This window comes from Zalophus californianus, chromosome 7, assembly GCF_009762305.2.
Source record: "Zalophus californianus isolate mZalCal1 chromosome 7, mZalCal1.pri.v2, whole genome shotgun sequence".
NCBI lineage: Eukaryota > Metazoa > Chordata > Mammalia > Carnivora > Otariidae > Zalophus > Zalophus californianus.
Genome location: NC_045601.1, coordinates 29405643 through 29423875, shown reverse-complemented (window position 1 = coordinate 29423875; position 18233 = coordinate 29405643). Strand labels below are relative to the sequence as shown.

General features: G+C 37.7%; 1 protein-coding gene across 19 annotated transcripts in view; it reads right to left on the bottom strand.

Annotated features, from left to right (window-relative positions):
- The window catches only part of AHI1 (Abelson helper integration site 1), a 229367-nt gene that overhangs the window by 115557 nt on the left and 95577 nt on the right, over positions 1-18233 (bottom strand). For all 19 annotated transcript variants that reach the window (XR_003521334.2, XR_003521333.2, XR_003521335.2 and 16 more), the window contains 2 exons: positions 18029-18055; positions 5202-5319 (listed from right to left, as the gene is read on the bottom strand). Coding sequence is in view for 14 of the 19 variants with exons in the window: in XM_027601494.2 (XP_027457295.1) it covers positions 5202-5319; positions 18029-18055 (145 nt within the window). In the remaining 5 variants the exon portion in view is untranslated. The remainder of the gene's footprint in view (positions 1-5201; positions 5320-18028; positions 18056-18233) is intronic.

Genomic DNA, 18233 nt, shown 5'->3' with positions numbered 1-18233 from the left:
ATCCAATGAGAATGTACATGAAAGCACTTTATCATTGTTTTTACAAACACAAATTGCTGTTATTATTTTAGAGATCTTCATTATACTAAAGAAGTATGGACGCAGTTTTGAGATGCAGTATTACATGTTCTCTACATGGTGAGGCATTATGAGCTACACCCTACAATTTAACCTAAAATGTTAAAATTATAATTTTTTTTATTCTGCATAGCTTTATTAAAGTATAATTGACAAAACTGTAAAATTTTCTTTCTCATAAAAGTTACTTGGGGAGAGATTTATAGTTTTAACTTTAATAGGATCAGTAGGATTAGTGGACTCATTCCTTTGTAATTAAGAACCCAGAGTAATAGCCTAAAGAATGGTTTTGGAACTAAGTATCTCACAAGAGTTGTATCCAGCTTTTTTCTTCTCTAACCCATTCCTCACTTAGTTACCAGATGTGTTTTTTAAGAACACTTTTATCATATGTCTTCCATACTCATACCTCTGGATAGCTTTAGTTTATCTAGAAAATAAAATATGAATTCCTCAGTAGGACACAATTTGGCCTCAATCTACCTATACAGACTCAGTTCTTCCTAAACACATCCACTCGTCAACCTGACCCCTAGCCAAGTCAAGATGTCATCAAAGTGTATGTCTGGTTACCTAGTCCTTGGCTTACTTGGCATGGCCTCCTGACCAAACCCCACCCCCACCAACCTGCTGATGAGGCCACCATGAAGACAGAGACACGATCATGGAAGGTCTTATAAGACAGGGTAAGGACTCTGAGAATCATTTAAATTGTGATAGGAAGACACTGAAGAGTTCTAAGCATGGAAGTAACATGATCTAATTCCTTTTTTAAAGAATCATTTTGGCTGCTATGGGGAGAATAAGCTAAGAAACAAGAGTAGAAGTAGGGAAGTGGTGGGGAAAAACACGACTAAAAAATGGCTGCTACCTGAACAACTGGGTAAATGTGGTTAGAGTGCTGGGATTGGCAAGCCTTGGTGTGTAGAAAGGAAAGTAGAGGTGGAAGAAGGGGTTTGGGGCATGAGTTTTGTTTGCACATATAAAATCTTAGAAAGGTCAGGTGCCTGGGTAGCTCAGGTGGTTGAGCATCCACCTCTGTTTCAGCTCAGGTCATGATCTCATGGATCGTGAAGTGGAGCCCTGCGGGGGGTTCTGCGCTCAGCGGGGGAGGGGGGGGTCTGCTTGAGATTCTCTTCCTCTGCCCCTTCCCCAATGTGTGCACACATGTACATATTCTCTCAAATAAATACATAAATCTTTAAAAAAAAATCTCAGAAAGCTCTTGGTTGCTCTATCCCTCTTTATTGCAGAGAGACTCTGTTTATACTGTGATTTTATAATCTATCACATGCTGACAAAATTTGTTCCATGCTTATCACTCTCTCTAGTCAGACTGGCTGCTTGAGGGCGGAGACTATAATATTTAGTCCATATCCCTAAGAGAGGACCTTCAACAAAGCAGCCACTTAAAGTGACTGTAGAATGAAAAAAGGTACTGTTCTAGATACTCTGAGGAATGCAAACCTAGGAAGAAAAAGTTACTTTTCTAGCAGTCTCCATCATCTAGAACTTACCCTGAATCAGGGTTAACAGAAGTTACTGCAGACCATAAACCTGGCTCGGAGTCTAGCCTTCCAGTATAGAAACTCATATATAACATATATCAAATCAACCTGTGCTCTTCAGCCTCCTAACATGAGGGCTAGGGGGCCCATACTGATTAGCTCTATGTCAAATAGCTTTTTTTTTTTTTTTTTTTTTGAAGATTTTACTTATTTGAGAGAGAGAATGCACGAGCGAGAGAGCACAAGCAGGGGGAGGGGCAGAGGGAGAGGGAGAAGCAGGCTGCCCACTGAGCAGGGATCCTGATGCAGGGCTCGATCCCAGGACCCTGGGATCATGACCTGAGTCGAAGGCAGACACTTAACTGACTGAGCCACCCAGGCACCCCTAAATAGCTTTTCTTTTCTTTTTTAAAGATTTTATTTATTTGACAGAGAGAGACACAGTGAGAGAGGGAACACAAGCAAGGGGAGTGGGGGAGGGAGAAGCAGGCTTCCCGCTGAGCAGGGAGCCTGATGCGGGCTCAATCCCAAGACCCTGGGATCATGACCTGAGCTGAAGGCAGACGCTTAACAACTGAGCCACCCAGGCGCCCCTAAATAGCTTTTCTTTATACTGTACAAAGCCAAACATTTACAGATATGACTTAAATATTTACATAGGTTTTCAAGTAGGATTTTTATTTTTAAACATACTATCTACATTAGTTTTTGTAGTCTTTTTTTAAAGATATTATTTATTTTAGAGAGAGAGCGAGCATGAGTGCATGCACGTGTTGGGGCAGAAAGGGAGAGGGACAAGCAGACTCAGAGTTGAGCGTGAAGCCCCACGCGGGGCTCCACAGGGTGTCGGGGGGCTCAATCCCACGACCCTGAGATCATAACCTACACAGAAATCAAGAGTTGATGCTTAATCAGCTGAGCCAACCAGGCACCCCAGTTTTTATAGTCTTATTTTTCAGATTCTAATATATATAGATTCCTATATTTCAGATTCTAATAGATTTCTTGTACAATCTGGAACACTTAACTGTTTATCCCTTTTTAAAGCTCATTTGAATACTGAATAGAATCACAGATTTTTTTAAAGATTTTATTTATTTATTTGACAGAGAGAGAGAGAGAGAGAGAGAGAGAGGGACATGGAGAGAGCGCACACGCAGGGGGAGTGGCAGGCAGAGGGACAGGGAGCAGAGCCCGACATGGGGCTCTATCCCAGGACCCTGAGATTATGACCTGAGCCGAAGGCAGACGCTTACCTGACTGAGCCACCCAGGCGCCCCTAGAATCACAGAATTTTTTTTTTTAAAGATTTATTTATTTTGAGAGAGTGAGAATGAGAGAGAGAGAGCGCACACGAGAGGGGGGGAGGGCCAGAGGGAAAGCAGGTTCCTCCCTGAGCAGGGAGCCTGATGCGGGACTCGATCCCGGGACTCCAGGATCATGACCTGAGCTGAAGGCAGTCGCTTAACCAACTGAGCCACCCAGGCGCCTGAATCACAGAATTTTTAAGACAGAAACTCACTAAATCCAGAGCCCTTGTTTATCTGTCGGGATAAGAAAACTGAGGCCTGAAAAAATTTCTCAAGATTCTACAGTCATTTAGAAATGGAACCAGGTGTAGAAACTACTTCACCTGTTTCCTACTGCATAATTCTTTTCCACAAAGATAAATTTCTTAATGAATAAAATGGATTAATTTGGCCATTTTGCAATGGACTACATATTCTGCTTTTATAATTTTTCTATACAGTGATATCTCAACAACTTTTATAGGAAGGCTATGCCTTAAAATGAGGTCAAGCATATTAATAACTAAAACAGTCAAGTGAGGGCTTAATGGTAATGCTTCTGAGATAAGTGCACACACACAGAAACATGTATGATAGAAATGCTACACTCAAGAGCTATATGGCCATGGAAAGCTGAAGGTAGATGGACCAAAGTCTATGTATAATGGTGAAGTTTGTAAGACTTGCCATTATCATATCTGGCTTTCCCTTTATTCTTTAACTGTCTCAGTGGTAATCCCTCTTCCCATTTCAAAAGGCTTCCTATATATCCTTATTTTTCCCTTTACGGAATAGGAAACAATTTTGTATCTATTATCTTCACCTTGTTTTCTGACAAACTTAAGACACTACTTGAATGAATTTTAATCAATATATTAACTCAACCAGACATTTACATTCTATGCTTTTGATCCTGAAGTGTGGAATCACGGATTTGTTCCCAGAAGAATTTTAGACCTCAGCAGGAAGATGACAGGAATCAAGTGGTGGAGACTGGTTCTCTCCCTCCTCGTCATTAAAATGACATGATCTGAAGGCCGACCAAGTATCTAGGTAGGGTGTATAAGAGTCTAAAGGGGTGGCACATATTGTGCCCTCTACTGTTTATAAGAATGACCAAAGCCGTTGTTCCAACTTCTGACACACATCTGAAACACTAGAAATTTAAAATTTCTAAGGTTTGGGATAACTTCATTATTTTAGTGATTTGCAATTAGAATTGAAAGTATGTTCAAAGCTAGCATACATACACTCATCACGTTTGTAAGTATGTTATATTCATATGGTACTTTATGCTTACAAAGTGTTTTCTTATGTGCTATGTGACTTCAACTTCAACAATATCTAATGTAAACGTCATTTCTACTTTCAAATGAAGATTTAAGGTTCTCAGATAATAAGGGTAATAAAAGGCACAGCCAGGACTGAATATAAGAATTCTTAATCACAGTATGCTCTCTCTGTAATGTGTACCTTATACAGCAATATTAAAATACAATAATATTAAAATAGCTTGTATATGTAAACTCCAAACATTTTTAAAGTAGAAAAGTAATATGGTCCCCAAATTTCTAAATAAATTATGTTGATCTTTTGAAGCTCAAATTTAGTATAATCTCTTTGACAAAGATAATTGTTTTGTTCTCTGCTGTCTCATCTTTCTAAAAGAATTCGATAGAAAAAATACTGTGAAAACATACAGCTAAATGAACAGAAAGAGTCATCTTTAATTACCCAAAATATACGTTTCTCACTTTGATGCTTTTTCTTTGACGTCCTTTGAAAATCTTATTCAAATACATTTAAAACATTAGCCTAAAAATTTGCAACTGTACAGTTCGTTTCAACTCAGGGATTCATGTAGATTTTTGTAACTAGCTTCTTTGCATATTTCATTAATTTGCCAACTTTGAAGAAACACGGTATCACTGGCAGGTTGTATCCTGTTTCTTCCCAAATGCATTTTACCTTGGCTTTTCTTGAAATGAGTTATAAAATGGCATTATCCATCAACTAGGGTTCCTTTATCCAAGGGAAACTGAATGAGATTTAATATTACACAGATTTAAAACTCACATGTTTTGCTACTTTAAAATTATTTTCTGTTCAATAAAATAGAGCTTGAGAGTATCGTTACCAAATTCAAATTTGCTTTTGAAATAACTTTAGTGATTATAAAGAAAAAAGATGCTAGAACATCATTCAAATGTGAAAACTGATCATTACAAAGCTATGAGCTGTATTCCCAAAGTGAAATAAATGACATTCATTAAAAAAAAATCATCTGAACATTTAAAAGAATACTCAAAATAAGAAAGGGGCTCACCGGTCTGAGTGAAACCAAACTGATGTAGAATCTGATGAGTGGTCGGCATGTCTGACTGTTTTAACTTAGACTGCTGTGAGGAGACTGATGTTGAAGTAAACGAGAGATTTTTGTTGACCTGTAATAGGAAAGGCAAATCAGAACCAAAGTGTAATTTCCTGGGTTACTGATGCAAAAACTGGATGAGAAATATTTGCTTACAATGCAAACCAGGCCACATGGTAGGTCAAAACAAATGGTAAGGATTTATGTGCTTAGTTTTAAAAGTTTACAAAACAGAATAGTTTTTATCAAGGAAGGAGTACAGTGGTAATGAAAGCATCACTATAGGAAAGCACATCTGCCTTACCAAAACAAATCTGCTTTTCATAGAATTGACATTATTAACTTAAAATAGAGTGTTCTTACAAGTTATGCAAAGACGTGAAAATTAAAAGTGACCCCACCCCCGACTTTCAATGAAGAAAGTTAAAATGTTTCACAGCCACATTTCTTTAGCATTTTGTGAACTAGCAGGTCCTTCCTTTTCAGAGAATGCACAGAAAACACCCATAATATCTATGTTTACATACATCATGGTGACCCAGGTAACAGAGCTGTAACATCACCTGCCAAGTGGAATAGCTCCCATTGCATAAAAAACCCTTATTCTTAAGACACTGTTTAAAAACAGTACTGATATAATGATCAAGCAAAATTTCTGGAAGTAAATACGATGCTCTATTAACACAAAAAGCTTACTACGACTGTCTGAATACAATACTGTCTTCCAAAAATGATACCTGTAACAAGTACAAGAACAGGTCACAAAAATGTTTTAAATGTGTATTAGTAAATTTATCTTGTAACTTAGAATTAATTTTGGCAATGATCTAGTCTCTTGTTCAATTATTAAATTATTCATTATATATTTATTATTTTTTGAAGTATCTTCATTTTCAGAAATTATGATAAAATGTGATCTAATTCTGAAAAATTTGGAAGTTTGAATTTCTAATTTATGCCAAATGTAATCTGTGACTTGCCAACTGTTAAAGGATAGTTTATGGCATATAAATACTAATATATGAAAATGGCTGCCTTCTCTCTTTGTAAAGGATAATCGAAACCACTCAGAGGACTACCACTGTATTAGCATTTAAAGATTCCCTTTTGGTGCTCTAAATAGTAGTGGACTGTGGTTATTACATGTCCTTTATCTGACTCATCATTTACATAATGTTTATAAATACTTCTCTTCCTTCAAACAGTGACAGTAAATGGTGTATCTTAGATTAAGCTTTTTTCTCTTGAAGCAAAGGGCTTTTACATATTTGGTGAAAAAGTCCATTCATTAAGACCATATGACAATATAGTCCTAAAGTTGGTAAACTGTTGTGATATTTTATAAAAAACAAAAATATTTTTCAAAGTAGTTAGATGGGATCAAATACCACACCAGTGCTAAAAAAATTATCTAGCTTTAAAAATTCTATCAGAATCCATTATTAAACACTGACCAAAATTAATGGTGACTATTTATATTAATACAATACCTAAAGTAACAACGAAATCATCTCATATCTTTGAGTTTTATTTCCATCTTTAAGTGCAGATAATAAAAATTAAAAAAAGTAGGTATGCTTCGATGGGAATGCGTTGGAGGAACAATAAAGATGACTGGTATTATAAAGTGCCATTTGCATATGCGAATACACAAAGCACTAAATAACATATTAAATAAAAAATAGATCTAAGTAGAGTATGTTGGCAAAGGGAAGCCATAGGCTACTACATAAATAAAGTTCTACAGAAATATTAGTTACTATTATTAAGATCACTAGAAGTCAGAGTAATTAGGAACATGTAATTTAATATGATGATGCAGTAAATATTTCAGAGTCCTATGCTTTTAAATGGAAGTACTACATACAATGATATATTTATCCCTTAACAATCTAATCCACTTCTCTTTTTAGAATCATTTTCAGTTTTACTTCTGTGTTCTTAAAAATTTTTATCCTACAAGTCAAACAGTGCATTCTGAAATCGGGTGCAAAAGAACAGGTGTATGCGGGGGACAGGACACACACACGCACAATAGGCTTTTCAGTCTTCCTCCTCAGATGTTTACTGTGCTAAAAAAAAAGAACACCAGGAAAGCTAGAAGAGGACACTTAAATGTCTCTGTTCAAACAGAGAGACTTTACAGTTTTTTCCTAAGCATTTTTAAAATTCTGCTCTTTCTTGACACATTTCTGGAGAGACTCTAATATCTATGAAGTGGTAAGCAACAACATCCAGATTTCAAAGGTCTTGGACAGTTGTTAATTATTACAGTGATATGAAATTAGCACTCAAAGTATTTTCAAAGCTAGCCTATACATATACACTACTTTACTTAGAGGAAGAAAAATAATAATAACCATTAAATAGAGTGAAGCAATATCTATTTTTGAAATACACGCTGTGGAAAATTGCTTAATAATTTTACAACAACAGAGAGGTTGGCTAAGACAGTCTACCCTACACGAATCTGCCCTCTTTTCACAACACACTCTTCTGCTTTCTTCATGCAAAAACCACAGTCAGCCAAAGGCAGTTTAATACCTCCAAACTGGGGAAAATGAAAAGCATACAAATTTAATGAAATTTATAACAGAAAAAAGGAAAAGTATCACCTGAACTTCGTGTCACATTAATCACAAAAATGTTTTTGCCTACTCTTTCGGAGCAGAAGCAGCTTTGTACAAAATACACAAATTCTAATTCCCTAAGAGAAGGTTAATTTTCATATTAAAAAAGTCACTGTCGGGATCTAAAACTGAGTGCACAACACTGAACAAGCTAACGATTAGTTTCTTTAGTGGTTAGCTAAACTATGAAACCTTTGGGAGATATATAACATTCATTTTCATATACATTTGCAAGCCTAATCATTTTCACTGATTTTAGATTATATGCTACATTCACCTGAAGTAGAATTGTTTTTAAAATTTCAAGCCGTGAAGACACCTTAAATTGGTTTTAAATTATAACCTGAAAAATGATAATACTGTCTATATACTTATGTTTGTAAATTTGTCTCCCTCCCTCCTCCAGAAGGCTATTTTTTTTCCATTAAAATGGAACAACAATGCAGATAATACTTCAATTTGAAGATGGTTCTGGTTGCAAAAAAACCCCCAATGCCCAGGAAACGTTCTGTTGCAAATCAAACGTCTGTTATAAAAATTAGAATCCCAATAATTAAAGAACAAGCGAAACAGAAAACTTGAGCCAGAGAGTCAAAGCAACTGAAGCCAGGTATCAACATTCTCGTACCATAAATTTAAAGCAGCTTAAGTTCCTGTGATTTCTAGGTAAGTAAAACCTAACAAATGAGTAGCCCTATGGTGTCACGAAGAGAAATTCAAACATGAGCTCTACGTCTCTATATATTTTCCTTATAAATTACTACAGTGACGTGAGGGATTAGGAAGAAACACAGTTCCTATTGGAAGAGAAATTTCTACAGTGGGGTGAGGTGCCAGAAAATCTCCCCCAAGTCAGTTCATCACTGCTACATGAACTAAAACCAGAATTCCAATTTGAATCAGTTATAACGAAGTTTTATTTTGCAGCACTTAATCCAGACTTTTTGAGCCTCTGATATATATACCAAGACTGGTAGTGCAAAGATGATTAACAGGATTCCCTGTGCAAAGCTTAAAATTAAGATTTGGTGCTGGTTCAAACCACCTATCCAACAACATGACTTAGTCAAAGTCAATTTAACCTCAATATATTTTGGTTTTCTCCAAATCTTTGCCTCTTTTCTTAATGTATTTCCTTACTACTCAGAGAAAATTTGGTCTTCAACCCTCTGCAATCTTCATTTTCAAACCTATGAAAGAATATACTTCTTGCATCCACCCTCAACCTCTTTTCTTCTAGGGTCCTTCTGTTCAAGATTAATCCCTCCATCTGTTCCCTTGGGGATACTTAAAGTTCTTCCCAATTCTACTTTCAAATGCTCTACTGGCTGTTTCCCTATAGTATATAAGCAGAGCTCTTTCTACTTCAGTATAAAAACAAATAGCAAACAATAAAAAATTCTCACGATTCCATAATTTCCTTAAGCTTCACTGAAAGCTAAACTCCTTGAAAAACAGCACATAACTGCTATCCATATAACTTAACCATTCAATTCCAACCAAGTACAACTATGCTTTTCTCCACCAGAAGACTAAATTTGAAATTAAAGTCACCACACCCAAGACTTTAAATGGTCAATTAGCAGATTCATTTAAGTGGTTGCGATTTCTAACACTGCCCATCACTCCCTCTCTTGTTTCTGGAAAACTATTTTCTGTTGGTTTATCCTGCCACTGCTTATCAGGGCTGTTTGTTAGACCCACTGGACCCTCTCTTCCCTCACTCTGTGTGGTTCCCCTGGGCAGTAACGTTTGTTTGCGTCACTTCATCTGCCATCTATGCTGACTTTTTTTTTTATTTTTATGTTCAGTTAGCCAACATATATACTATATCAGTAGTTTCTGGTGTAGTGTTCAATAACACCCAGTTATTGGTGTTATCACAAGACGTTTCTTAAATCCAAAACTCTTCCAGTCACTAGGTTCAAGACTAAACCAACTTCTCCTCAACTATTTACTTCCTTAGGGAAAGCTATCTCTATCCACCTAGTTGCTCCCGTCAGAAAGGTGGAAATCCTACATTGCCATCTCATCCTCCACAGAGAATTAGTCACTAAGTCAATTAAATGCTCTGACATCTGGTCCCACTCTTTCTCCAGTCAGTGCTTTGGGTCAGGCCTTCCTCTCTGCTTGCAAACTACTGCAATCGTCCCGATTTGTTTTCCCTATCTCCTGTTTCTCTAATTCTTCTACACTGCTAACAAACTGATCTTTCTAAAATGCTAGTTTTACTGAGTAACATTTCTGGTTAAACCCAGCACCAGCTGTTCCATTAGATAAAGTCCGAAGTTTTTAGCCTGGCATACAAAGTTTTCTATATTCTAATGACTACCTCGCTCTCCAACCTTATCGCTCCTTTTCCTACTTTCCAGCTACAACAAAATGCATGTAGCTCTGCAGACTGTCCAGGTTGTTTCATGTCCCTGTGACTTAGGTCTTACTGTTCCATTTCCAGGAATGGGCTTTCCATTTGGCTCCATCTTCCTGGTGGATGCCAACTCCTTTTCTAAGCTTTAGCTCAAGTATTACATCATGTGTGAAAAGCCTTTCAGATTCTCCCAGGAGAACTTACGTCTCCCTCCTTTGTCTCTCCACTATGCCTTGTATCTTCTATCTTCTATTATCACAACACTGGTAACATTTCGGTGTGCTTATCTATTTGGTTAGTTACCATCCACCAGACTAATCTTCTTGACAGTAAAGAACCCATTTTTGTTCATCTTTCTTTAGTAAATAACTCATGTAGCACTAATAAGAACTACATAGAGGTCAAATGAATTAATATACATGTGAAAGGAGTATATGTTTAAAATCTTGCCCAAAGTTAAGGTAGTATTTGTGTTGAACCACTACTCTATTCAAATCTCAACTTACTTTTTACCTCTTCATGACAAAAATATCCAAACTTGTTTTAGGAGATTAAAAAAAATTATCTTCTCTGGATTCTCTATTTTTTTTTTTAAAGATTTTATTTATTTGACAGAGAGACAGAGAGAGCACAAGTAGGCAGAGAGGCAGAGAGAGGGAGAGGGAGAAGCAGGCTCTCTGCTGAGCAGGGAGCCCGATGCGGTGCTTGATCCCAGGGCCCTGGGATCACGACCTGAGCCGAAGGCAGACGCTTAACAGACTGAGTCACCCAGGCGCCCCTGGACTATTTTTTTAAAACTTTTTGTTTTTCAGACTTCTCAAATCTAACTTTTTAATGATAAAAATTAGAGAATAAAGGGCTTAAATGTAAGGAACACATTGAATTACATGATTTAATACTCAAATTTAAATCTAGAAATTAGTGTGTGAAATAATAGAAAAAAATATATTGGTTTCTGGCTCCAGTTCCTGGCACAGATCTCCTAAAACCCTGTAATTTCCTAAGTGAAGTACTAGGAGGATCTTTTGTTCTAATATTTGGTCTTTGACTCTGGTTCCAGACACTGAGCTCTTAACATACCTTGGAATTTCCCGGGTGACAGAAATGTCTTTTGTTCTCCTGAAGTGACTCTTGGTGTGTTCTGGGATGAGAGCTGCTCTCCAGAAAGACCACACCATGATTAGAAGCTTGGAATTTGTAGCCCATCCCTCATTTTCCAGAGAGGGGAGAGGGGCTAGAAATGAAATTAAAACTGTTCATGCCTACCTGAAGAAACCTCCATAAAACTCCCGGCCGTATGGGGTCTAGAGAGCTTCCCGGCTGGTGGCACGTGGGAATGCTGGCAGAGTGGTGTGCCTGCAGAGGGCGTGGAAGTTCCAGGCCCCTCCCCACATACTCTGCCCTGTGCAGCTCTCCATCTGGATGTTCATCTGTATCCTTTATAATAAACTGGCATATAGTAAGTAAACTGTTTTCCCGAGTTCTTAGTGAGCTGCTCCAGTGAACTGAGCCTGAGGAATTGTTATGGGAAACCTATTTATAGCTGATTGGTCAGAAACACAGGTAACAACGTGGACCTGCAACTGGCATCGGAAATGGTAGAGGATGGGGGAGAGGGGCAGGTGAAGTCTTGTGGGATTGAGTCTTTAATCTGTGGGATCTGCCAATCTGCCGCCATCCCCAGGTAGACAGTGTCACAATGGAGTCAAATTGTGGGGCACCCAGCTGGTATTGCAGAGAACTGCTTGGTGTGGGAAAAACCACAGCACATCTGGTGCCAGAAGTATTTCGAGTACTGATAGTAGTGCAAGAGTAAAAGGAGACACATGGGGGAAAAACTGACTTTTCCTAACACAAGGAGTTTTTCCTGTTTTCTAAAATTTCCAGGAATGAAATTCCATAATTTTAGTGGCCTACTGTGGCCTGTACACTCCTACAGTCAAGCCAGTCTCCCAAATATTGTCAAAATAACAACACTTCATTTGCTTTTATCCAGTTCTGAAATGACATGAAGAAATAATTACGAGCATTAAAAACAAATTAACAAATTATCAAAAAGAAACTCTCCAAAAAACTGCAAACCGGTATTCTATTCAAATCTCAAATACCAAAATCTCAAATATCCAAACTTTTTTTAGGAGATTAAAAAATTATCTTTTCTGAATTCTCTATTTTTTTTAATTTTTTTTACTTTTCAGTGAATAATATGTTCTAGGATGTGTTTAACTATAATTTAGTTATTACCTTACCTTTATAGCATTGTTCTACTAAATATAATTCAATAAACTTTAGCTTGGCTGCCTTTATATTCATGTAGGGTAGGGGATATTAATGATTTAAAAAAACAAATAGAGTTCCATGGCGTTAAGCTGACAGAGGAATGGGGAAATTCGGAAACATAAGATCAGAGGTGGAGTCAATACTAAATAAAGCTGGGAAAGGAGGAGAGGAAGGAAAACAGGGAGGAAGAGGAAGGGAGGAAGGAAGGGAGGAAGGGAGGATGGAAGGAAGGGAGGAAGGCAAACAGCGAGGAAGAGGAAGGAAGGGAGGAAGGGAGGAAGGAAGGAAGCAAGGAGAGAAAGCAGAAAGACAGAGCTGTTTCTCCCTGAGGGAATTCATAATTTAATTCTGGAAAAGACAGGCAGAACTAATTATCATTTAAGGAAGAATGGGACCAATTATGATGCCAGGTATGAATATAAATGAATATAAGTATGTCTGGGAACATGAGAAAAACAAATTAATTCCATTTGTGAGGAATACAAAGCTTAATGGAAATAGACTCCAGGTAATACCATTTCTGATATGCTTCAATCCAACCCCAAGCAAAGGAAAGAGCAAGGAAATTTGTAAATTATAAATTCATATGAAGATATTTTAGGGCTATAACAATTCAGAGCAATGCAAGACTTCTAATACCAATTACTATCTTGGAGCAATCAGATGAGAACTCTCAGCTTCCCATCATCAAATCTGTATCTAAGCATCTACCCAGTTTCTACCTATATGCCTATCAGAAGGGATGAAAAATCCCCTCTTAAGGCCAGTGTCTCCATTAGTATTCAGGACTACATCTTCTTTCACTTTTTCAAGGACTTGAGTCCAGCAATTACCACCTCCGTGGTACATCCCCCACTTCTCCATCTCCACTGGATTATTCCAATCAGCAAATAAGTATGCTTTAATACTGTCCATCTGAGATTCCTCTTCTGGTCCTGTTTCTCTGCTCCCCGGTCAAAACTGATGGGCTTCCATTCCGTCCTCAACCCACTTCAATTGTGCTTTTGTCTCTGCCACTTAAATGGTTTTCATCAAGGTAACCAAAGGACACCATCTAGCTAAACACAATCCTCAATTTTCTATCCTCTTCTACTCATTCTCTCCGTGGCATGTGACAGTTTACCACTCCTCTTGCTTGAAATACTCTCCCCCAGGCTTCCCTGACATCCCCTTCTCCTGGCTGAGTGCCTCAGGTATTTAGCTCTCTCTCCCAGGTGATCTTACTCAATCTCACAGATTAAAATTATAGAACACTAGCCCTGACTTATTCCCTGCACTCAAGACTCAGAAATCCAATTGCCTACTATACAACTACAGCCCTATCCAAAACTCCACTCCTAAAAATTGCTCCCTCCACTCCAGCATTCCTCATCTCATTACAGCCTCATGCCACCACTAGCATCTGTACAATTGATGGAAGTGACACCAACTTTTCATTCCTTCACTTACACCACATGCAATCCATCACCGAGCTGTGTGACATCTACTTCCAAAATATATCACAAATGTGTCCATTGCCTGCATCTTCATTATTGCCACTGTTAAATTAAACAGGAGGCCATGAGTCTGAGGCAGTTCTAATGTCATGGCGGCTGGGCTTACAGCCTACAGAAGCAAGCCCAAATCTAAGATTGCAGATACCTCAAGGTTACAAAATCGAAACCTAAGGACAACCAATCACCAACAGCCAATTAGGCTTTAGACTATAGTCAATTTATAATGTCTTTGCTTTGCTTCAGCCTTTTCTCTATAAAAGTCTTTCCTCAGTTCCTGCCACTGGAGCACTTCTAACCACTTCCAGTTTGGGACTATGCCATTCAGATCAATTTTTGCTCAAATAAACTTACTTATTAAAATTTTTAATAGGTATCCATTTATCTTTTACACCATCCTTAGTCTAGGCTACCATCTCCTCTTAGATTACTCCCCTTTTAAAATCTATTCTCACATTCTCCCCAGCTTAATACCTCCATCACTGCTTCTCTGATTAAAACAATACCTAAGTCTTTACTGAAGGTTTAGCAGAACATGTCACCCTCAAATATGCCTCTTTGGCAAAAGGATTATTTTGAGAAACTGCAGATACTGGAGAAGCTCTGAAAACAGGTAAAGAAGCTGCTCTTTAATAAGGGAAATTTACATTAGAAAAGGGGCCTCTACTAGGAAGAGAGCTGTGCCCAGAGAGAACTCTTCACCTCTGTGGAGGGGAAGCCTTTGTTTACCAAACAGTTACTCCTCTCACCTTCCCCTGAACTGCCATCCCACTTTGAAGCCCTAGACCCCTATCCCTTTCCTCCAGTAAAGATGGTAGAAAAGCCTCAACTGCCTGGCAGCTTTGTAGTCTCCTTCTTTGTTGGGCTCCCATATGTACATAATTATTTTGCTTTTAGTAATTTTTCTTAAGTCAATTTAACTGTTAGACCAGCCACAGAACCTAGGACAGAAGGGAAATTATGCCTCCCCTGCATTTCCATGCTAACAGGCATGCATGATCTCCTGATCACCTCTCCAACCCGGCCATCAAACACTGTTTCCCCTTGCTTGCTCACTGTTACTATTTATGCACAGTGCTCTTCTCCCTGCTCTCGAGCATGCCCCTTATCTTTCTAGATGAGGACTTCTACAGGACAGGAGCTACTCCTTGTCAAGTGTTTCTCTCAGAGAGGCCTTTTAGGAGCATACTTTGAGGGCAGCCCAAGCCCACATGTGCACGCACGCGCGCACACACACACACACACACACACACACACACACACACACACTCCTTAGTAGGCAAGGATTAAATAATGTTAATAGAAAAAAAGGAGTGAGTTTTCAACAACATAAAACTTTGGCTGGGATTCAGGGAAGAAGAAACTTAAGATACCTGGTAAAAATTTATTATCCTGGTTGTAATAGATGAGAAACTGCAGAAATATATTCTGCTTTCAAGATTAAAGACTTTTGACAATGGTGCTCAGACCATTCAATGGGGTAAGAATAGCCTTTTCAACAAATGGTGCTGAGACAACTAGACAGCCACGTGCAATGGGATAAAATCAGACCTCTACATCGCATTATACATATAAAAACATGAACTCAAAATAATCACAGACTTAAATGTTAAACATATTAAAATTTTTAAAAAAGGAAGTAAATCTTTGGAATGCAGGGTTAGGCAATGGTTTCTTAGATATGACATCACAAGCAAAATGACAAAAGAAAAAAACAGATAAACTGAATTTCATAAAAATTAAAACCTTTTTGTTTTATAGGTCACCATCTAGAAAGTGGAAAGAGAACTCACAAAGTGGAATAAAACATGTGCAAATCATCTGAAAAGAAGGCTTCTATCTGGAACATATGAAGAACTCTTAAAAGTGAACATTAAAAAGACAAAAAAAATTTTTAAACTTTTTTTTTTTTTAATAATTTTATTTATTTATTTGAGAGAGAGACAGAGAGAGTGAGAGAGAGAGAGCATGAGCAGGGTGAGGGGCAGAGGAAGAAGCAGACTCCCCGCTGAGTGGGGAGCCCGATGTGGGCCTTGATCCCCGAACTCCGGGATCATGACCCGAGCCAAAGGCAGATGCTTAATGACTGAGCCACCCAGGCACCCCAGAAAGACAAAAAAAATTTTTAAAGAATTTGAACAGATATTTCTCCGAATAAAACACACAAATGGCACGTCAAAAATGTTCAATGCCATTAGTCATTAGGGAAACACAAATCAAAAAGCACAATGAGGTATCATTTCTTACCCACTAGGATAGCTATTTCCTAAAAAAGAGAAAAAATTCATGTTGGCATGAATGAGGAGAAACTGGAACACTTATACATTCCTGGCAGGAATATAAAATGGTGCAGCCGCTTTGGGTAAGTTTAGTTGTTTTGCAAAACGTTAAATGCAGAGTTATCATATGTCCCAGCAATTCCACTCTTTGATATATCTCCCGAGAAATGAAAACATATGCTTACACAAAAACTTGCACATACACGATCATAGTAGCATTATTTGTAATAGCCCCAAAGTGGAAACCACCCAAATGTCTATAAACTGATGAATGGGTAAAAAAAATGTAATATATTTATACAATGGAATCTTATATGGTAATAAAAAATAGTATTTACAGGGATGCCTGGGTGGCTCAGTCGTTAAGCATCTGCCTTCGGCTCAGGTCATGATCCCAGGGTCCTGGGATCGAGCCCCGCACCGGGCTCCCTGCTCGGCGGGAAGCCTGCTTCTCCCTCCCCTACTCCCCCTGCTTGTGTTCCCTCTCTCGCTGTGTCTCTGTCAAATAAATGAATAAAATCTTGAAAAAAAAATAGTATTTATAACATGCGACAAATGGAGGAATTGTGAAAACCTTATCCTAAGTGAAAGAAGCCAGTTATAAATGACCCCATATTATTTGATTCCATTTATATAAAATGTAAAAAAGTAATGGGTCCTCACTGATACTGGACAGCTCAGTAAGCCCACTGTTTTCTGACATGTTCCCTCCATAAGATGTCCCATGTGAAAAGAAACAATAGCCTACTACTTACTTCTGTATTCCAAGTGCCTGCCACACGGTAGATGTCTAGTGAATCAAAAAATACTTCCATTGCACTATTACATAAAGCAGTTTTTGAACATACAAATACCATTCTAATTCCCTTTTGAAGGTCTCACCCTTTCACCTTGTGTCAGATATAATTACATTTCATAAATGAATGAATGTCTAATTATTCAACTGAATTTTGGGAGCGGACAGAAGAAGAGGAAAGGACAAACACGGCGTGCCATTCCAACTCTTTTAAATTAACATTTATTTTCTTGACAAGTGAGTTAAAGGCTGGATATAAAATAACCTTGCTTGTAAAAGGAAGAAAGGTGCTGTGTTGAAAGCATCTCGGATACAATTTCGTTGAAATTGTTTAATAATCAAAGCCTTTTTATATGCTACTATTTTTAGACTAGCTTTGGGGTCTTGAGCAAATCACTTAACTTCAATTAGCCTCAGCTTCCTCCTTTCTAAAATTGGAATAACAATAATATCTAATCTGTGTCTCAGGATTGCTACATAGCTAAATGGAAAAAGAAGTGTGTAACATTGGTATAAATGATCAAGAGCATTATCAGCACAGTTATCATTGCTCTTCCTGTGCAGCTTGCATGCATTTCAAGGCTTATACAATTTACTAAGCATACATCCACTGGAACTGTACTGGTGTCTCTTACCTGTTAAGTATCGTATATATTTTTCTCAGAGGATCAAATGACTGTGCTGGTCCTTTACTGAAAATATATCCCTATTGCTTAATATTCTTAAATCTTCAAAAATATGAAGGTACTTGCTAAAATCTCAGATTCCTGTATATAAGTCCTTGATAAATTCGAGCTCAGATAAGGAAAATACACATCTGATTAACTTTTGTACAAGTCCTATTAAAAAGTATGAATGGTACATTTCAATTTTTTAGTACATCAGAGTGAAAGCTACAGTTTTTAAGTTATCTTCCTTCCAGTAAAAATTACTTACCTTTGCAGCACAGGCTCGTATCACCTCCTAAAAGAAATACAATACAGTAAGTAAGGAAATATTCATAATTTCATTTTAATAAAATTATCAACTCTTCTCAACATATCCTGATATTAATCTTTTAATAACCAAAATCAATATTTGGGAGAGCTTCTTTGTCTATCACCCTCGCCCTGTACCTGTCACTCCACGTTGTGAATTAAAG